Below are 18,768 nucleotides of genomic sequence, written 5' to 3' on the forward strand. Positions count from 1 at the left end.
TTTTAGCCCAGCCCACCAGGGGTGGATTGGGCATCTGGTATTTTGGGCAAGGAGTGTTTAGATGTTAAATGATGAGTAACCACGACCGGCCCGCTAATTAGGCAAGATTAGGGCGAGTGGGCACTGCATCTCAGTGCAAGAGGCGTCACTGCAAGAATCCAAGAATTTGTTCTGAACTGATTTGCCTAAAAAAAAAAACAACACACAACCTCACATAGGGTATGTTCGTAAATTCAACCTGAAGTGCCAGAGGTGCTCAGAGTGCGCTCTGGGCATTTGTAAATTCAGAGTATTGTCAGATTCTCCGAATTTATGAATGGACAATTTCGCTAAGAGTGCACACTGGACTCTGTGGCCGAGGAGTAGGGTTGATCCGAGCCGTTCTGATCACTCAACCTGTGTGTAGATAGAGGGGGGAAATGATTTATGTCAATTTTAGAATAAGGCTGTAACGTAACAAAATGTGGAAAAAGTCAAGGGGTCTGAATACTTTCAAATACACTGTATATGAAAATTAATTTCCAGAGGTTTCCAAAACCGTATCACTAGAGATAATTAATAATGCTTATAAATGTTAAAACAGTGTCGATAGTTCACATGTATCCAGCTGTCCTCCATACCATCAACTGAGAACCCAAGACAGGCACTGGCTGTAAAGTCACCTTGGGCACCCTTGGGTTTGAGAGCTAAGGTCACTTTTGAAATTATTTAGACTATCTAAAAAACATATAGGAAAATGCCAAAATTTGAGTTTTGCATGTTTGGGGTAGGCCTGGTTTGGGAGAGTTGTGTGGAAGGGTTTCGAGCACTGAGGTATTTCTGAACTTGATTCAGCGTCCAACATGGTCGACCGTTGTTTTCAACGTAATCTACTCACATTCGCATACTCTTGTTTCGGGGTCGCTGCAATCTGCCTTACAGAGTCAATAACACATTAGTGTACGCTGGAACAAGCATGAGCATCAACAACGTCGTCCAGAAGCATGGCAGACATTGGATGAATATTAAGTGTTCATATCTTCGGCTGTGAGTGATGGAAGGAATCAGCTTTGAAGACAATTACTGGAAAATATGGATATTTTTTGGCACAAAGGTGAGAGGTTTCCACTAGATAACACAGCCCAAACAAGTTGCCATTGGCTATATCGTAAACATGTATGAAAACAAAAATATGCTTTTTAGGGTTAAGTTTCAAATCAGATTTTAAGATAAAATGTAGAAATAGGTGGGGTGTTGTCTTTGTGCCTGTGCTAACTAGTGTTAGCCCCTGGTGTCCAGTAATCTGAAGAGGTATGCAGCAGTGGCAGACTGGGACTGGAAATCGACCTTAGAATTTTTCTCAAAGCCACCAGCCCTTGTATTTAGCCTCATACGAACCATTCTGTTTTGTTATGCTGATATCCGTGTAGTGAAACAGAATGTAAGCTCGCAAGATCAGGATGACTCGTATGACGCTACCTATTTTTAGCCAAATAATGCAATGTCGATAGGCTGAAGACCTACATTTGATAGGCAGGCCCACTGGGCTAAAAATGGACCTGCCCTTGTTATGGGTACAACACCTGTTGGTAAATGTTCATTACTGCAACACCAGTGTTTTACCAGTGTGCTTGATATATATACACCCTGATGTATTGCAATGTTCTTTTTTTTTTTTACCTTTATTTTACTAGGCAAGTCAGTTAAGAACAAATTCTTATTTTCAATGACGGCCTAGGAACAGTGGGTTAACTGCCTGTTCAGGGGCAGAACGACAGGGATTTGAACTTGCAACCTTTTGGTTACTAGTCCAATGCTCTAACCACTAGGCTACACTGCCGCCCCGAATGTGTTAAACATAACTGGTTACTCGCAGGGTCGGTCCTTGCCGTTCCGCCGCCCTAGGTGAGACCAAAAAAATGAAAGTTTTTTCCACCCCAGGACGTTGAAAAGGATTCTTTTCTGAATGTTGAAAAATAGGTACTGTATGTGGTAAGCCTACCATTTGCTAAACACAAAGGCTGTAACGTAACAAAATGTGGAAAAAGTCAAGGGGCAATGAATACATTGTATGAAAATTATGTTCCAAGTGTTTCCAAAACTGTATCGCATGCGAGACATATTTGCGTTTAGACAGAGCATTTGGGAAGCGTCGGGTCATTTGCATCACAAGGTTAAAGGGGAGGTCCAATGGCTCATTGTAATGCAATGCAATTGGAGTCATGAATAAGGGTTACAGTAGAGATATGGATATAATAATGAGATACTTATGTCTCCTCCCTAATGATGGGATTTGTAGTCCACAGTTTCGGACGGTGGGCCTTCCAAAAGCTTCCCATAATAAGTTGGGTGAATTTTGGCCCGTTTCTCCTGACAGAGCTGGTATAACTGAGTCAGGTTTGTAGGCCTCCTTGCTCGCATATGCTTTTTCAGTACTGCCCTCAAATTGGCTATGGGATTGAGGTCAGGGCTTTGTGATGGCCACTCCAATACCTTGACTTTGTTGTCCTTAAGCCATTTTGCCACAACTTTGGAAGTATGCTTGGGGTCATTGTTCATTTGGAAGACCCATTTACGACCAAGCTTTAACTTAACTGATGTCTTGCGATGTTGCTTCAATATATCCACATAATTTTCCTCCTCGTGATGTCATCTGTTTTGTGAAGTGCACCAGTCCCTCCTGCAGCAAATCACCCCCACAACATGATACTGCCACCCCTGTGCTTCACGGTTGGAATGGTGTTCTTCAGCTTGCAAGCCTCCCCCTTTTTCCTCCAAACATAACAATGGTCATTATGGCCAAACAGACCAGTGGACATTTCTCCAAAAAGTACGATCTTTGTCCCCATGTGTAGTTGCAAACCGTAGTCTGGCTTTTTTATGGCGGTTTTGGAGCAGTGGCTTCTTCATTGCCGAGCGGCCTTTCAGGTTATGTCGATATAGGACTCGTTTTACTGTGGATATAGATGCTTTTGTACCTGTTTACTCTGGCATCTTCACAAGGTCCTTTGCTGTTGTTCTGTGATTGATTTGCAGATTTTGCACCAAAGTCTATTCATCTCTAGGGGACAGAATGCGTCTCCTTCCTGAGCGGTATGACGCCTGCGTGGTCCCATGGTGTTTATTCTTGCATACTATTGTTTGTACAGATGAACATGGTATCTACAGGCGTTTGGAAATTGCTCCCAAGGATGAACCAGATTTGTGGAGGTCTACAATGTTTTTTCTGAGGTCTTGGCTGATTTATTTTGATTTTCCCATGATATCAAGCAAAGAGGCACTGAGTTTGAAGGTATGCCTTGAAATGCATCCACAGGTACACCTCCAATTGACTCAAATTATGTAAATTCGCCTATCAGAAGTTTCTAAAGCCTTGACATCATTTTCTGGAATTTGCCAAGCTGTTAAGGCACAGTCAACTTAGTGTAGGTAAACTTCTGACCCACTGGAATTGTGATACAGTGAATTAAGTTAAATAATCTGTCTGTAAACAATTGTTAGAACAATTACTTGTCATGCACAAAGCAGATGTCCTAACTGACTTGCCAGAACTATAGTTTGTTAACAAGACATTTGTGGAGTGGTTGAAAAACGAGTTGTAATGACTCCAACGTAACTGTATGTAAACTTCTGACTTCAAATGTATATACACAAGGCTGTGTCAGAGGAAGGCCCCCCCCAAAAAATAGTCAAAATTACGTTCCACTCGCCAGTCACCAAAGTCATAGACTTTTCTCTGCAAGCAGTACCGAAGCACCAAGTCTAGGACCAAAAGGCTCCTTAACAGCTTCTACCTCCAAGCCATAAGATTGCTGAACAATTACTCAAATGACCACTGGACTATTTAGATTTACCCCCCCCCCCATTTGTTTTGTACATTGCTGCTACTCGCTCTTTTATCTATGCACAGTCACTTCACCCCTACCTACATGTACAAATTACTGCGACTAACCTGTACCTCACCACTGACTCGGTACCCCCTGTAATATAGCCTCGTTGTTATTTTGTGTTACTTTTTATTGTGTTTTACTTTAATTTATTTGACAAATAAACTCTCTTGAACTGGGCTGTTGGTTACGGGCTTGTAAGTAAGCAATTCACGGTAAGGTCTACACTTGTATTCGGCGCATGTGACAAATAAAGTCTGATTTGATTTGAGTTTGTGGTGGTAAATAGACAGCTACGAAGAACATAGAAAAACTCTCTTGGTAAAGTGTGGTTTACAGCTTCTCAAGAGATACTCTACCTCAGGTGAGCAAAACCTCGAGACCTTACTATTAGATTTCGTGCACCAGCTGTTGTTAACAAATATACACAGACCGCCACCTCTGTTCTATCTTGCTGATGCAGCGTAAAAACCCACCAGCTGCATCTTATTCATGTCGGCGTTCAGCCACGACTCGGTGAAACATAAGATATTACAGTTTAATGTCCTATTGGTATGACATACATGATCTTAGTTTGTCTAAACACACAATAGCACAATTGGTTAGGGGACCGTAAAACGGCAGCCATCTTCTCCGGCGCCATTGTATAACTGTTCAGAGACTGTGAATCAGGCCTTTATGGTCTAATTGCTGCAAAGAAACCACTACTAAAGGACACCAATAAGAAGAAAATACTTGCTTGGGCCAAGAAACATGAGCAATGGACTTTAGACTGGTGGAAATCTGTTCTATGGTCTGAGTCCATATTTGAGATATTTGGTTCCAATCGCCGTGTCTATGTGAGATGCAGAGTAGGTGAACGGATGATCTCTGCATGTGTGGTTCCCAACTTGAAGCATGGTGGCACTGTCAGTGATTTGTTTAGAATTCAAGGCACACTAAACCAGCATGTCTACCACAGCATTCTGCAGCGATACGCTATCCCATCTGGTTTGCGCTTAGTGGGACTATCATTTGTTTTTCAACAGGACATGACTTAAAACACACCTCCAGGTTGTGTAAGGGCTATTTGACCAAGGAGAGTGATGGAGTGCTGCATCAGATGACTTGGCCTCCACAATCACCCGACCTCAACCCAGTTGAGATGGTTTGGAATGAGTTCGACCGCAGAGTGAAGGACAAGCAGCCAATAAGTGCTCAGCATATGTGGGAACTCCTTCAAGACTGCTGGAAAAGCATTCCAGGTGACTACCTCATGAAGCTGGTTGAGAGAATGCCAGGTATGTGCAAAGCTGTCAAAGGCAAAGGTTGGCTACTTTGAAGAATCTCAAATATATTTTGTTACTACCCGATCCCATATGTTTTTTTTTTCATAGTTTTGATGTCTTCACTATCCTTCTACAATGTAGAAAATAGTAAAAAAAAATCAAATAAAAACCTTGAATGAGAAGGTGTCCAAACTGTTGACTGGTACATATTATTATTATCATTATTATAATAATACTTTTGATTCATCAGGGGGTGCTGCAGCACCCTCACCACCAGTACTTCCCACAGCTATGAACACCACTTAGGGTAGACAAATTACAGAAGGCTGATAAAGAACATTTATATACACCTTTCAAAATAACCGCTTTGTGCTAGTCTAATAAATTAAGAGTTGACAACACTACTGTATATGTATATAACACGTTTTAGCATGGACATTGCCTTTGAGGTCCTCAGCTATTTTAAATTAGTCATCTGGGTTGGGATTCCTATGGGTTGGGTGTGATCAGCCAATGAGCAAAGCATTGTCTTCTTCAAATTGGGTTGCACATGGTTAGTAAATTACTTTAAACTATATCGTCGCCATCTATTGGCTGCAATAAATAAATCACAAGATTTGGTTCAGTTCTCCGGCATTGCATGTGGCGGTAAACCAATATTAGGTGTACGCTTTTTTTCAAAACAAAAGAAGAAGAAAATTTTGAAATGGAGATAGCATGAGCAGTCCCATTGAGGCTGTCACAGATGCCATAATCGCACAGATACAGTCCTCTATCTAACTGTATGAACCAAATACAACAATTATGTGAGTTGTCAATGGTCGCGTTCTACTGCTCAGACGTTTCATGCGTCAACCAATGGTTGCGTACCACGTCACCGACTGTGTCATCGACTGACATATCGCAATAACATATGTCGTTAGCGGATACTTAAAATACCTATCCAGGCGTTGTAAGATCTGGCATGCGTCTGAGCAGAGGAAAACGCCCAATCAATGACATAAAAATTTGACCAATATGTAGATTAAATCTTCAATTGACCAATCACGTTGTTTAGGTGGAGAGAGTAGAAAAACCCTTCTTTGGCGATGCATGAACGGGGCAGAGAGGTATTTGGGTAAACCAGATTTGACTTTAATTAGAGTTACAGGTTGTGTTGAGTGATGGTGTCCCGTCCTCCCAGGCCATTGGCATGGTGCAGGCATAGATAAGGTCAAAGTAGTGGAATGGGATAGTTAAAAAAACAAATATATAATATTAAAAATATGTTAATATTATAGTCCAGTTGGGGGTGGTATTGCAACAGATTGAATACCAACCACCATTATACTCAAATAATAATAATAAGAAGAAGAACACATTAACTGGTTGTTTATTGGGCTTCCAATCTGACTCCATCTTTGCACATGGTTGTTGCCCGAATATGCACCTTTTTAGAATGAACCTGTATGCCAGGGGTCTCAAACTCATCCCATGGAGGGTCTGATCGTTTCTGGTTCCCTTTCAATTAAGACCTACAGCAACCAGGTGAGGGGAGTTTCATACTAATTAGTGACCTTAATTCATCATTCAAATACAAGGGAGGAGCGTCCCTCCAACCCCGTGGAATGACTTTGACATGTGCTGTAGTCCTGTCGTGATTTTGATGGTAAAGAAGAAAGATCATTTGGGCATTTTGACAGTCTGCTGGGTGAATACCTGTCTTAATCATTTTGTTTCTCCCACCTGGGTGAGCAGTCAAGCGTGCCAAGAGGGTGCAAAGCTGTCGTCAAAGCAAAGGGTGGCTACTTTGAAGAATCTCAAATATATTTTGATTTGTTTAACACTTTTTGTTGGTTACTACATGATTCCATATGTGTTATTTCATAGTTTGATGTCTTCGCTATTATTTTACAAAGTAGAAAATAGTAAAAAATAAAGAAAAACCCTTGAATGAGTAGGTGTTTCCAAACTTTTGACTGGTACTGTTTTGTGTAGGGTTGGTTGGTGGTGCATTTCTGTTCAATAGGCATTTTTCATATCAATCTGTAACATGATCCACTACCGCACAGTAGGTGGCGGCATGCACAAACAAACGTGTGAATGGCATGAACCTGAAGTGTTTTGTGTAGGCCTAGCGAGCCTATCGGTGCTGGGCCAGTGCATGAGAGGATTTGATGTGTGTCAAACTAGCCCATTAAAACTGTCTGCTGGGTTTTGAAAATGTGTTAGATATTTCACTCATTTGTTGGTTGTTAGTGAAAGTTGGACTTTAGGTGCCTCATCGAAGTAGTCATTTCAGGTGTGTAAGCATTTTTTTTTTGCAAAAAAGTTTTACAACATAAACCGTTTACTCCAAACAGAAGTCGTTTTGCAACGAAAACAAGTGTTTGTATTGGACAAATTTAGGGAGGTCCATCCCCATTTCGTTCTGTTTGCTCTGTTTGCATCCTTTTGGTTCTTAAAACGGTAACCGGTTTCCCATTGAAAGACGTAATGAACACACCCCAGTATTAATTATTTCAATCACCAACTCTATTTTGCAGTCATTTTATAAAATTGGTCAATGACCACGTGTAATTATGCCTGATACTAGGTACAGTGCATTCATGAAGTATTCAGACCCCTTCAACATTGTTTACACATCATTTCAATGAAATGACGTTGAACCAATGTGGAATAGACATTGAATTGACATCTGTGCCCAGTGGGGCCATCTGGCGTACTTCCCGGAGCAAGCCCACTGGAGCAGCTCAATGGAAAGATCATCCTGTCCTGAAGTCATCAGGTGAGAATCACAACTTCAAATAGTGGCTAAACAGTATCCCCTGCTTTGGTTTGTATTGGCCAATATTGCCCATCAGTCTGAACACCTGTGGCCACCTGTGTATTTAGTAATGACCATGTACGCTGATGAAGGTTTCAGCTAAAAATAAATAAATAAACGTACAGTGGACAAAAATATAAATGCAACATGTAAATTGTTGGTCCTATGTTTCATGAGCTGAAATAAAAGATCCCAGAAATGTTCCATACGCACAAAAGCGTATTTCTCTCGGGTTTTGAAGGGAGTGTGAAATTGGTGGCATTGAGGCTATGGTGTTAGCAGGCATAAGTTACGGACAACGAACACAATGGCATTTTATTGATGGCAATTTGAATGCACAGAGATACCGTGACAAGATCCTGAGGCCCGTTGTCGTGCCATTCATCCGCTGCCATCACCTCATGATTCAGCATGATAATCCACGGGCTCATGTCGCAAGGATCTGTACACAATTCCTGGAAGCTGAGCATGCCCTGCATACTCACCAGACATGTCACCTTTTGAGCATGTTCTGGATTGACATGTATGACAGCATGTTCCAGTTTTCACCAATATCCATCAACTTCGCACAGCCATTGCAAAGGAGTGTGACAACATTTATGGAAAATGGTGGTCACACCAGATACTGACTAGTTTTCTGATCCATGACCCCTACCTTTTTTTATATAAAGGTCTGTAACGAACAGATGCATATCTGTATTCCCAGTCATGTGAAATCCTTAGATTAGCACCTGTACATATATTCATTTGAATCAGGATACAGGTTTTTATTTTAGTTGTACATCTTGAATGTAAATTATGCATTAGCGATTCAGTGGTTTGTTTTACAATGTGAAATGAGTTTATGTACCCGACTTGAAAGAGCACTGTGAAATTATAGACTGTGTATTTTGAATCATATGTGAAATCTACACTATCGGTCAAAAGTTTTAGAACAACTACTGATTCAAGGGTTTTTCTTTCTTTTTACTATTTTCTACATTGTATAATATTAATGAAGACATGAAAACTATGAAAAAAGTAGTAACCAAAAAAGTGTTAATCAAATTTAAATGTACTTTATATTTGAAATTCTTCAAATAGCCACCGTTTGCCTTGATGATAGCTTTGCCTTGATGACGAACGTGGCAATCTCTCAACCAGATTCATGAGGTAGTCACCTGGAATGCATATCTATTAACAGGTCTGCTGTTACGGAAAATGAGTGAGGAGGTGTGGAGTCAGGCGCAGAGAGCAAAAGATGTGGGAAAAAAACACACTTTAATGTCCTGGAAAAATGACATGAACAAAAGTAGGAAAAACAAATGATCAGAAATATAAACGGACAGCGCGAAACCCAAAATACAAACAAAATACACTCAAACATAGAACAGACGAACAAGCCCGCACGAAACAGAAGCGGGCTGAACAAACTATATATAACCCTACCCTAACAACCAAACAAGAAACAGGTGATACCAATCAGACAAAACCAAAGGAACACAGAACAACGGATTGGTGATAGCTAGTAGACCGGCGACGACGACCGCCGAGCACCACCCGAACAAGAAGGGGAGTCACCTTCGGTAATATTCGTGACATGTGCCTTCTTAAAAGTTAATTTGTGGAATTTCTTTCCTTAATGCGTTTGAGCCAATCATTTGTGTTGTAACAAGGTAGGGGGGTATACAGAAGATATCCCTAATTTGGTAAAAGACCAAGTCCATATGATGGCAAGAACAGCTCAAATAAGCAAAGAGAAACGACAGTCCATCATTACTTTAAGACATGAAGGTCAGTTAATACGGAACATTTTCTTGAAGATTCTTCAAGTGCAGTATCAAGAACCATCAAGTGCTATGATGAAACTGGCTCTCATGAGGACCGACACAGGAATGGAAGACACAGAGTTACCTCTGCTGTTACCTCTGCTGAAAAGTTAATTAGAGTTATCAGCCTCAGCAATTGCAGCCCAAATAAATGTAACAGACACATCTCAACATCAACTGTTCAGAGGAGACTGTGTGAATCAGACCTTCATGGTCGAATTGCTGCAAAGAAACCACTACTAAAGGACACCAATAAGAAGAAGAGACTTGCTTGGGCCAGGAAACACGAGCAATGGACATTAGACCGCTGGAAATTTGTCCTTTGGTCTGGAGTCCAAATTAGAGATTTTTGGTTCCAACTGCTGTGTCTATGTGAGATGCGGTGTGGGTGAACAGATGATCTCCCCATAGGTATTTCCCACTGTAAAGCATGGAGGAAGAGGTGGCTTGGGGGTGTTTGCTGGTGACACTGTAATTTATTTACAATTCAAAGGCACACTTAATCAGCATGGCTACCACAGCATTCTGTAGCGATAAACCATCCCATCTGGTTTGTGCTTAGTGGAACAATCATTTGGTTTTCAACAGGACAATGACCCAACACACCTCCAGGCTGTGTAAGTGCTATTTGACCAAGAAAGAGAGGGATGAAGTGCTGAATCAGATGACCTGGCCTCCACAATCCCCAAAACTCAACCAAATTGAGGTGATTTGGGATAAGTTGGACTGCAGAGTGAAGGAAAAGCAGCCAACAAGTGCTCAGTATATGCGGGAACTCCTTCAAGACTGTTGGAAAAGCAATCCAGTCGAAGCTGGTTGAGAGAATGCCAAGAGTGTGCAAAGCTGTCATCAAGGCAAATAAAATAAAATAAAATTGTATTGGTCTCATACACATGGTTAGCAGATGTTAATGCGAATGTAGCGAAATGCTTGTGCTTTTAGTTCCAACCCATGCAGTAATATCGCAAAGGGTGGCTATTTGAAGAATCTCAAATATAAACTAGATTTGTATTTGTTTAACACTTTTTTTGGTTACTACATGATTCTATATGTGTTATTTCATAGTTTTGATGTCTTCACTATTATTCTACAATGTAGAAAATTGTGAAAAGCAAGAAAAACCCTTGAATGAGTAGTTGGTCTAAGACTTTTGACCGGTAGTGTAGATTGAATACTTTTCTGTTATCCAATCAGTGTTTACTGTGTATTAGATGATGCACAGCAGCATGTTCACAGCACACGTAATAAACCACACGTTTTACGTCAAGCAAGTTTATTTAAATAGCCAAGGACTGCCCCCTGCCTGCTACCATTCCAGGTTTACAACTTTTTGCTCCTCCTGATGAGTGACGTCGAGCCCACTGTCAGCGTCTGAAATGGGGGAGGTAGTGAAAAGTGTTTAGTTACTGTGGTCAGGTCTCTATTATACAAATAAAACCACCTAAGGTAGAAATAGCCAGCTTGTTTGACCTGTGCCCCATATGTCACAACTGTAAATGCTGATATTTGACACACTGTACTGACAGATGTGTAGTGTGTTATACTTCAGTGTTACCAACATTAGGTCAAATTACCTCAACCATCTCTCCGCCTTTGAGCTCCTGGATGTGTGTGAATTTGTCTGTGTTGCACATCAGCTTCCCTTCCGCCAGTCTGACCGTGCACTGTAGGGGCCAGAGAAGAGAGAGGCGGTCAGTAATGTGTAGCAATAACGAGTGACGACAGATGAGCTAAGAAACTTGGAAGACTGAACAAGACATAACACTAACTGCAGATACAAGACGATCGTCTTGACCCCCCCCCCCCCCCCCCTCATAAGACAGAACTTTTAAACTACCAAGCATTGCTGGACTTCAATTCAACGATGAAACCTGTCGATTTAACAATATGTCAGTGAATCAATCAATACTTTCATATGTATAGATTCACCACAGACAGGTACATTGGGATTGCCTACCTTGAGCTTCTTGCCATCCATGGTGGTGATGTCAGCCTCTTTGCCGATGGTGAAGGAGTTAGTGATGGACTTGCCAGGAGTTTTGGAGGTGATGACGAAGTCATTGCCGTTCTGCTGGATCTCAGTCACGGGCTTGATGTCTTTGGCCAGCTTGATAACGTCTTCTGGGAGTGCTGATGGATGGGCAGGAGGTTGACTCATTAGCTTAGGATTGGACCCATGGAGGCAAACTCTACCTTTTCATTTTGGGTCATAGTTGGGAATCTATAGTCGAATCTCTTGTATTTCCTTGATTCCTTACATCCTCTCTCCTTTTTCAAAACTCATTAGATGAGAAGGTCAGAGGGGAGGTACCATTAATCTTCTAGCCTCCAATGAGTTTTGAGAAAGAGGACACGAGGAATCAAGCACATACATTTCAGATTCAGCCCTAAACAACCCTATAGGTGCAATGTAATGAATGTTTAGGAAACTCACAGATGGCCCTGAGGAACTCCTCGTAGTTCTCCTGAGCATACACCTGCCACGTTCCACTGAAGGCCATGTCGTCTGTGTCTGTACCGGTCCGGTTTCTCCTCCTTCACCAAAATGGGCAATAGGAGCCTGAAACAGCTGTGCGAAGCTCAACACAAATGTAGAAACGGCACTGTGTCCCCCACAGCTACTTATATCAGTAGGTAGAAGGGGTTCCGCTCTGTGCCTCTGTGTCTAATCAGTAACACAGCCTCTGAAGTAATGTCCCCCATTGTTTGAACAACCCAGAGTTCACTTACATCTCTGTCTGGCATGACCCCAACTTTCAGTTGTCTTGGGATGGGGAAGAGTACGTTATGTCTGAGCTGTGCTATCGTATAGCCATAAAATATAGTCATAAAATGACATATGCATGGGTTTTACTCATCCCAATAGATTCTGAAACTTCTGACACGCAGATCTCAAGTTTGTTTCGGGGGAGCCCTTCTTGCAATACTGTCCTAAATGCAGACCTGGGTTAAATTGTTGTATGAAATCATTTTGAATACATTAGCTGGGCTTTATCGAGCGTGCCTACTACAATGGAACCGCTAAAATCGTTGCAAAAGTGCACATCAGACCATATGGCTCTCCGGGCAGGCTAAAGCAAACTCTGAAACTGTTTGAATAGTATTCGAACCCAGGTCTGATGTCCTGTGGAATCTTCCTAAAAAAAACAATCTACTCCACTGTTTAACCAGGCGATGGGTGAATGACACCTTGGACAAAAGCTCTTCTGTCAGTTCAGAAAACATGTTGTAGCTACTCTTTGCTCGCATAATAATTGCCCACACTTGTATGAGATGTTTCTAATAATCATTGAATGACGAGTCCCTCTGGCAGACGACTCAAACAGTGCAAACAATAACAACATCAGAAGCATGTTGAGGTGAATGAAACCGTGTCAAACCACCAAGATCAAATGACTTTATTAGCAGCACACAAGCGATTGCAGAGACACATGATATGACAAATACTGTATGTGGAGAGCTAACAGGCTAACAGACCTACTTAAGCTGCAGGTGCAGACTCTGAATGAGCGAGATTTTGCTGCCTCATTACACGGAGGTCAAAGCATGAATTAGGTTGATGTGGAAAAACGCACTTGACGTGTCGTTGCACCTCTGTAATCTGCTCCATGTGCATGACTAACATGACACGTCTAGTGAAGTACAACATGGGAGATAATTGGAATTCGGATCAAGTCTGCTGCTGTCAAGACATGGAATGAACATTTAATGTGCTCGCCTTGGTCAATGAATCCTACTTCTGAGCTTTCTCGTCTCTGCTCACAGGTCCTATTATTTAATTGCTCCAGAAAGAAAGGGGCGACATCATAAAATTGTAGCTGAGACTCTTCGGATATTTATTGGTAGTGTAATGACACAAGAATACAGGCTGTTGCAGTTTTGACTGGGCCACAGATTGACCGTATTCCCTCTTGCACATGTAACTTCTTAGTCATTGCTACATCCCAATGCCAGAAATGAACTACTTCTTGTATTTCACTCCTCAGTAACTCTAATTTAACCCCATGAAAACTAACTGGCTGAACCACCATACAAACACAACCCACTGGGCACACACTGGTCGAATCAACGTGGTTTCCATATCATGTGGAACCAGCGTGGAAAAGACATTGAATTGACATCTGTGCCCAGTTGGAATCCTCTCTTAGGGCAACAAAACCAACACTCCTTCCTTCCTTACATCTCCACTGCATCGGGCGGAGGCTTCTCGCCGTGCTTGTACACGCTCACGGTCACGTTGACCGTCTGAGTGCCGTACTGGTTGCGCACAAAGATGCTGTAGTTTCCCGTGTCCTCGCTAGTCACATTGTTTACAGTCAGAGTGCTGCACTTATTCTCGTTGGCGATGTTGAACTGGCCCCCCGAGACGATGCCTTTGTCGTTCCTCAGCCAGAACATCTCTGGGGCAGGGTCACCATCAGTGAAGCAGGTCAGACACAGAGACTGAGGAGGAGAGAGGGAAATAAAGAAGACATGATTCACAACAGTCAATGTAAATAGGAAAAATGACCAAATATCACTTATCACTGTTGACATGGGCAGGTAAGGTTATTTAAAAAGAAATACGTATTGGAGAAGATGCTGATCTAATATCAGTCCCCCTTGTATTCATTATGATCTAAAAAGCTAAACTACTCCTAGATGAGCACTTCTACTCGTTGGTCTAACAGTACAATCACACAAATTGGACGTAAAAGGATAATGAAGTTAGCCTACCTTATTCTCCATGATAGCCACCACATCTGGTAGCCCCTTGGTCACCCTGGCCCGATCTAAAGCAATGAGAAGGACATTTACTCCCTTTTAATCATCCACAGGAAGCTCATTCAATCATTCCAGTGTACAGAAAATGCAATTATTAAGAAACAATGAAAGAGTAGGCTACTCACTTTTCTCAGCAACCGCCACTTGCCTTTGTAGCAAAAAGCAAGGGTAAAAACTGGTAAATACATTTGCAAATAGTATGGCAATGGATATGAAACCATCTGTCAACGCTTCAATATTGAATATAGAACAGTTTTCTGTTTGTCCATGTGAGAATAGTGATAGAAAATAGTACCTGCAATTGTTTGTGTTAGTGTTTACCACTGCAAGCCATGCTGGGCACGCACCATCAATATGGTACTGCACTTACTTCAACCTCTGGTATTCCAACAGAGCATCAGCAAAGGCTTTTGAAGAGAGTAAGAGAGAGAGATAATTCAATATAGATTACTGTAAAAGTATTTAGGAAGAGTGTAATATTCATTAACTGCCTGTCTCGGAAGATGTGAATGTAGATCAAGATTGCAGACACATTGAATTATAATTGAGTAATAATAGTCTAATTCAGAAGTTTACATTCTATCTCTGAAGACATTGACATGAATCTGAAGCAGTAAAACCCTTGTATGAAGCCTATTTCGCTTAACTGCTTTGAGACGATACTGCTTTTTGAGTGAATCAGACTGGTCAGACTAACCTTGTCCAGATAGGTCTAGTGAGCGGGTGTGCTTTTCTTGACCATCAAACATCTCCAGAGTGTACTTCCCCTTATCGTTCTCCGTGGGCGCAAAGACCTCGACCCACAGCTTCTGCATACTGCTGCCAGGCTTACACCTCTCCAACTGGTCAATCCTACTCTCCCTGGTACACAATGAAATAGAATATGGTAATACAATTCAATAGAATGGAATATTGTTTTTCTAAAAATCCAACAAAAGATACTTCCATACAAGGCCATGACTATTTATGTCTGAGGGCTTTACTTGTTCAGTTCTAAGTTTGTTTGTAAAAGCCTTTACGACGTTTGGTAATTTTCAAACTGATGAGATGGATTTGGGATTAAGGGCTCAGACTGTCTCACTAAGGAAGCTGTGGGGCGATGTGAAGAAAAACACAAATGCTAAAGCAACTCTGAGTTAAAATTAGACAACAAACCATATCGCTACAGCAATGCCCTTACTGAAAAATCACGATTTCACACGTGTAGTTTCGTGTTATCACATGTTGAGTTATATGTTGTCACGTTAACTTCACATAAGATCACATGAAAACGTGTTTTTGGAACACTCCACCTGTGTTCAGGTGAAATTCATGTGTTTTTTCCGTGTTGGGTTGTCATCAGCTCTGGTAATGGAGCGGTACAGGATGTGCAGGCTCTTGCTCCAGACAGGCACCAACACAGCTGATTCAACTAATCAAAGTCTTAATGATTAGTCTATTAGTTGAATCAGGTGTGTTAATACTGGATTAGAACAAAAGCCTGCCTGCTCCCGTAACTCTGTAGAACCAGGGTTGGTGGTTGGTGCTAACCATAAAAGCTGCCAGCAGGTGGCGATAAAAGTCCAGTCCCTGTATGATGTTTCCCTTAGACAGATTTAGGATCAACTTCCCCTCCCCCAATCCCAACCTTAACAATTAGTGGGGAAAATGCTAAACTGACCCAAGTTCAGCACCTAGGGGCAACTTCACCCTACTCTGTATAGCATAGGCTGACTGTATAATGTAGACAAAGTGGATACAGTAGGCCTGGAGCACAGCCCGTGTGGCAGGGCAGAGTACAGAGGCCAGGCCAGGGAACTCACTTGAAGTGCCAGCTGGTCTTCATGTAGCTGATATAGTACTTGAGAGAGCAGTAGAGCTTGAAGCCCATAGCAGTGCATTGAATCCTCACTGGGCCTGCAGACAGCGCTGTGCCACAGAGAGAGGAAAAAGTCAAATTCAGAGAGATGATACTCTGTGACAGAATGTCATTGTTGGGATATTGACAGTTGACAGTATGGCCTTTTTCTTGCATTTGAAAGACGGTGCAAAAAATACTAAATAACGTTTTTTTTTTAAATCTTTTACCAGATCTAATGTGTTATATTCTCCTACATTCCTTTCACATTTCCACAAAATTCAAAGTGTTTCCTTTCAAATAGTACCAAGAAAATACATATCCTTGCTTTAGGGCCTGAGTTACAGGCAGTTAGATTTGGGTATGTCATTTTAGGTGAAAATTGAAAAAAGGGGGCCGATCCTTCATCATTTAATGGCTTCGTTGTTCCCATCCAAAAAATGTTCATAAGAATGCTTGAGAAGTCACTCCTGTTTCGGTACTGAAATGTTGCTGTAATAGTATTAGGAAATCCATGCTGAACTTACCACACTGTTTGCTCAGGAGTTGTAGGAGCTTGTCATACTCTGTAAATAAAGACAGAATAATTATGTCTCCAGACATTGGGCTCTATTTAAGCGATAAGGTCTGTGGAGGTGTGGTACATGGCAAATATACCACAGCTAAGGGCTGTTCTTATCAATGATGCAACGCGTGAGTGTTCCCCTATTGGCCCCTGGTTCACCTCTGACCTCTGGGCTGGGTCTCTAAGCGCTGTGATTGGTCTACAGTGTTCCTGCCGGGGCCAACAAGAGTCAACAAAAGTGTCTCCCATCCGGCTGACCAAAGTCCCTATAGGACATTCTATGAACGCCTGGATACAGCCATTAGCAGTGGTATATTGGCCATATACCACAAACACCCAAGGTGCCTTATTGCTATTATAAACTGGTTACCAACAGTAAGAAGTAATTTTTTGTCATACCCGTGATAAATGGTCTGGTATTCTATGGCTTTTAGCCAATCAGCATTCAGAGCTCAAAACACCCAGTTTATAATGTTCATTAACCTCTATGCATAATATTACACTATGTGCAGTCTCAGGTTCTGCATCTTCAGAATAATCATGAGACCTAACAATAATGCACTTTGAAATTGCCTCATAACAATGTAACTTGAGAGACTAACATTTCCCTGATATTTTGGCTAGACCAGGGCCCGTATTCACAAAGCTTCCCAGAGTACTAGTGCTGATCTAGGATCAGGTCCCCCCCAGTCCAAGTCATCATATTCATTAGGATCTACGAAGCAAAACTGATTGCTTTACAAACATGGGCCCATGTCTGTGGTTGTCCATGACAGTGCCATGACGTCTCACCTTCATCTAGTAACTCCAGTGTGCTGACATCCTGTCCTCTACCATCAGACGCCACGGCTTTGTAGTGGCCTGCCTCCTTCTTAGTCACCTGAGATTCACCAGAGAGAAAACAGTCAATCATTATGACACACACACAGGCACGTCAGCACGCACATACACACAGGGTTTGAGAATACCCAAAACACATTTGACTGTACACAGACAATCCTACCCACAGGGCACAGACGTCAATTCAACGTCCATTCCACATTGGTTCACCGTCATTTCATTGAAATGACGTGGAAGCAACGTTGATTCAACCAGTGTGTGCCCGGTGGGTAATCATGCAATGTTCTATAAACACTCATACTGTAGAGACACTCTGACACATTCTGTGTGTGTGTGTGATGATCACTGATCAAATCAAATTGTATTAGTCACATGCGCCGAATACAACAGGTGTAGACCTTACAGTGAAATGCTTACTTACAAGTCCTTAACCAACAAAGCAGTTAGAAAAATACAAATAAGAATAAGAAATAAAAATAACAAGTGGTTAAAGATCAGCAGTAAAATAACAATAGCGAGACAATATACAGGGGGTACTGGTACAGAGACAATGTGTGGGGGAACCAGTTAGTGGAGGTAATTGAGGTAATGTAGGTAGAGTTATTAAAGTGACTATGCATAGATAATAACAGAGAGCAGCAGCTGCGTAAAAGGGGAGGGGGACGTAAATAGTCTGGGTAGCCATTTGATTAGATGTTCCGGAGTCTTATGGCTTGGGGGTAGAAGCTGTTTAGAAGCCTTTTGGACCTAGACTTGGAACTCCGGTACCGCTTGTTGTGCGGTAGCAGAGAGAACAGTCTATGACTAGGGTGGCTGGAATCTGACAATTTTTAGGGCCTTCCTCTGGTATATAGATCCTGGATGGCAGGAAGCTTGGCCCCAGTGATGTACTGGGCCGTACGCACTACCCTCTGTAGTGCCTTGTGGTCGGAGGCTGAGCAGTTGCCATACCAGGCAGTGATGCAACCTGTAGGGATGCTCTCGATGGTGCAGTTGTAGAACCTTTTGAGGATC

General features: G+C 41.9%; 2 protein-coding genes across 3 annotated transcripts in view; both read right to left on the reverse strand.

The window, feature by feature from the left end:
* Positions 1–11,004: 11,004 nt before the first annotated feature.
* Positions 11,005–12,366, reverse strand: LOC135520118 (fatty acid-binding protein 10-A, liver basic). Its single transcript, XM_064945456.1, has 4 exons — positions 12,183–12,366; positions 11,706–11,878; positions 11,323–11,412; positions 11,005–11,119 (listed from the first exon to the last, which is right to left on the reverse strand). The coding sequence occupies exons 1-4, from the start codon at positions 12,247–12,249 to the stop codon at positions 11,069–11,071; spliced, it is 381 nt and encodes a 126-aa protein (XP_064801528.1). The 5' UTR covers positions 12,250–12,366; the 3' UTR covers positions 11,005–11,068.
* Positions 12,367–13,123: 757 nt separating this feature from the next.
* The window catches only part of myom3 (myomesin 3), a 75,029-nt gene continuing 69,384 nt past the window's right edge, over positions 13,124–18,768 (reverse strand). The window contains exons 30-37 of one of the 2 annotated variants that reach the window (XM_064945457.1): positions 17,707–17,794; positions 16,877–16,915; positions 16,315–16,420; positions 15,210–15,373; positions 14,883–14,919; positions 14,638–14,660; positions 14,465–14,520; positions 13,124–14,191 (exon numbers count right to left, since the gene is read on the reverse strand). In XM_064945457.1, coding sequence (XP_064801529.1) covers positions 13,925–14,191; positions 14,465–14,520; positions 14,638–14,660; positions 14,883–14,919; positions 15,210–15,373; positions 16,315–16,420; positions 16,877–16,915; positions 17,707–17,794 — 780 coding nt within the window. In that variant the 3' untranslated portion in view covers positions 13,124–13,924. Of the gene's footprint in view, positions 14,192–14,464; positions 14,521–14,637; positions 14,661–14,807; positions 14,920–15,209; positions 15,374–16,314; positions 16,421–16,876; positions 16,916–17,706; positions 17,795–18,768 lie in introns of those variants that run through there. The other variant, XR_010452347.1, reaches the window with a different exon arrangement.

The sequence above is a fragment of the Oncorhynchus masou genome, chromosome 29 (genome assembly GCF_036934945.1).
Source record: "Oncorhynchus masou masou isolate Uvic2021 chromosome 29, UVic_Omas_1.1, whole genome shotgun sequence".
Classification (NCBI taxonomy): domain Eukaryota; kingdom Metazoa; phylum Chordata; class Actinopteri; order Salmoniformes; family Salmonidae; genus Oncorhynchus; species Oncorhynchus masou.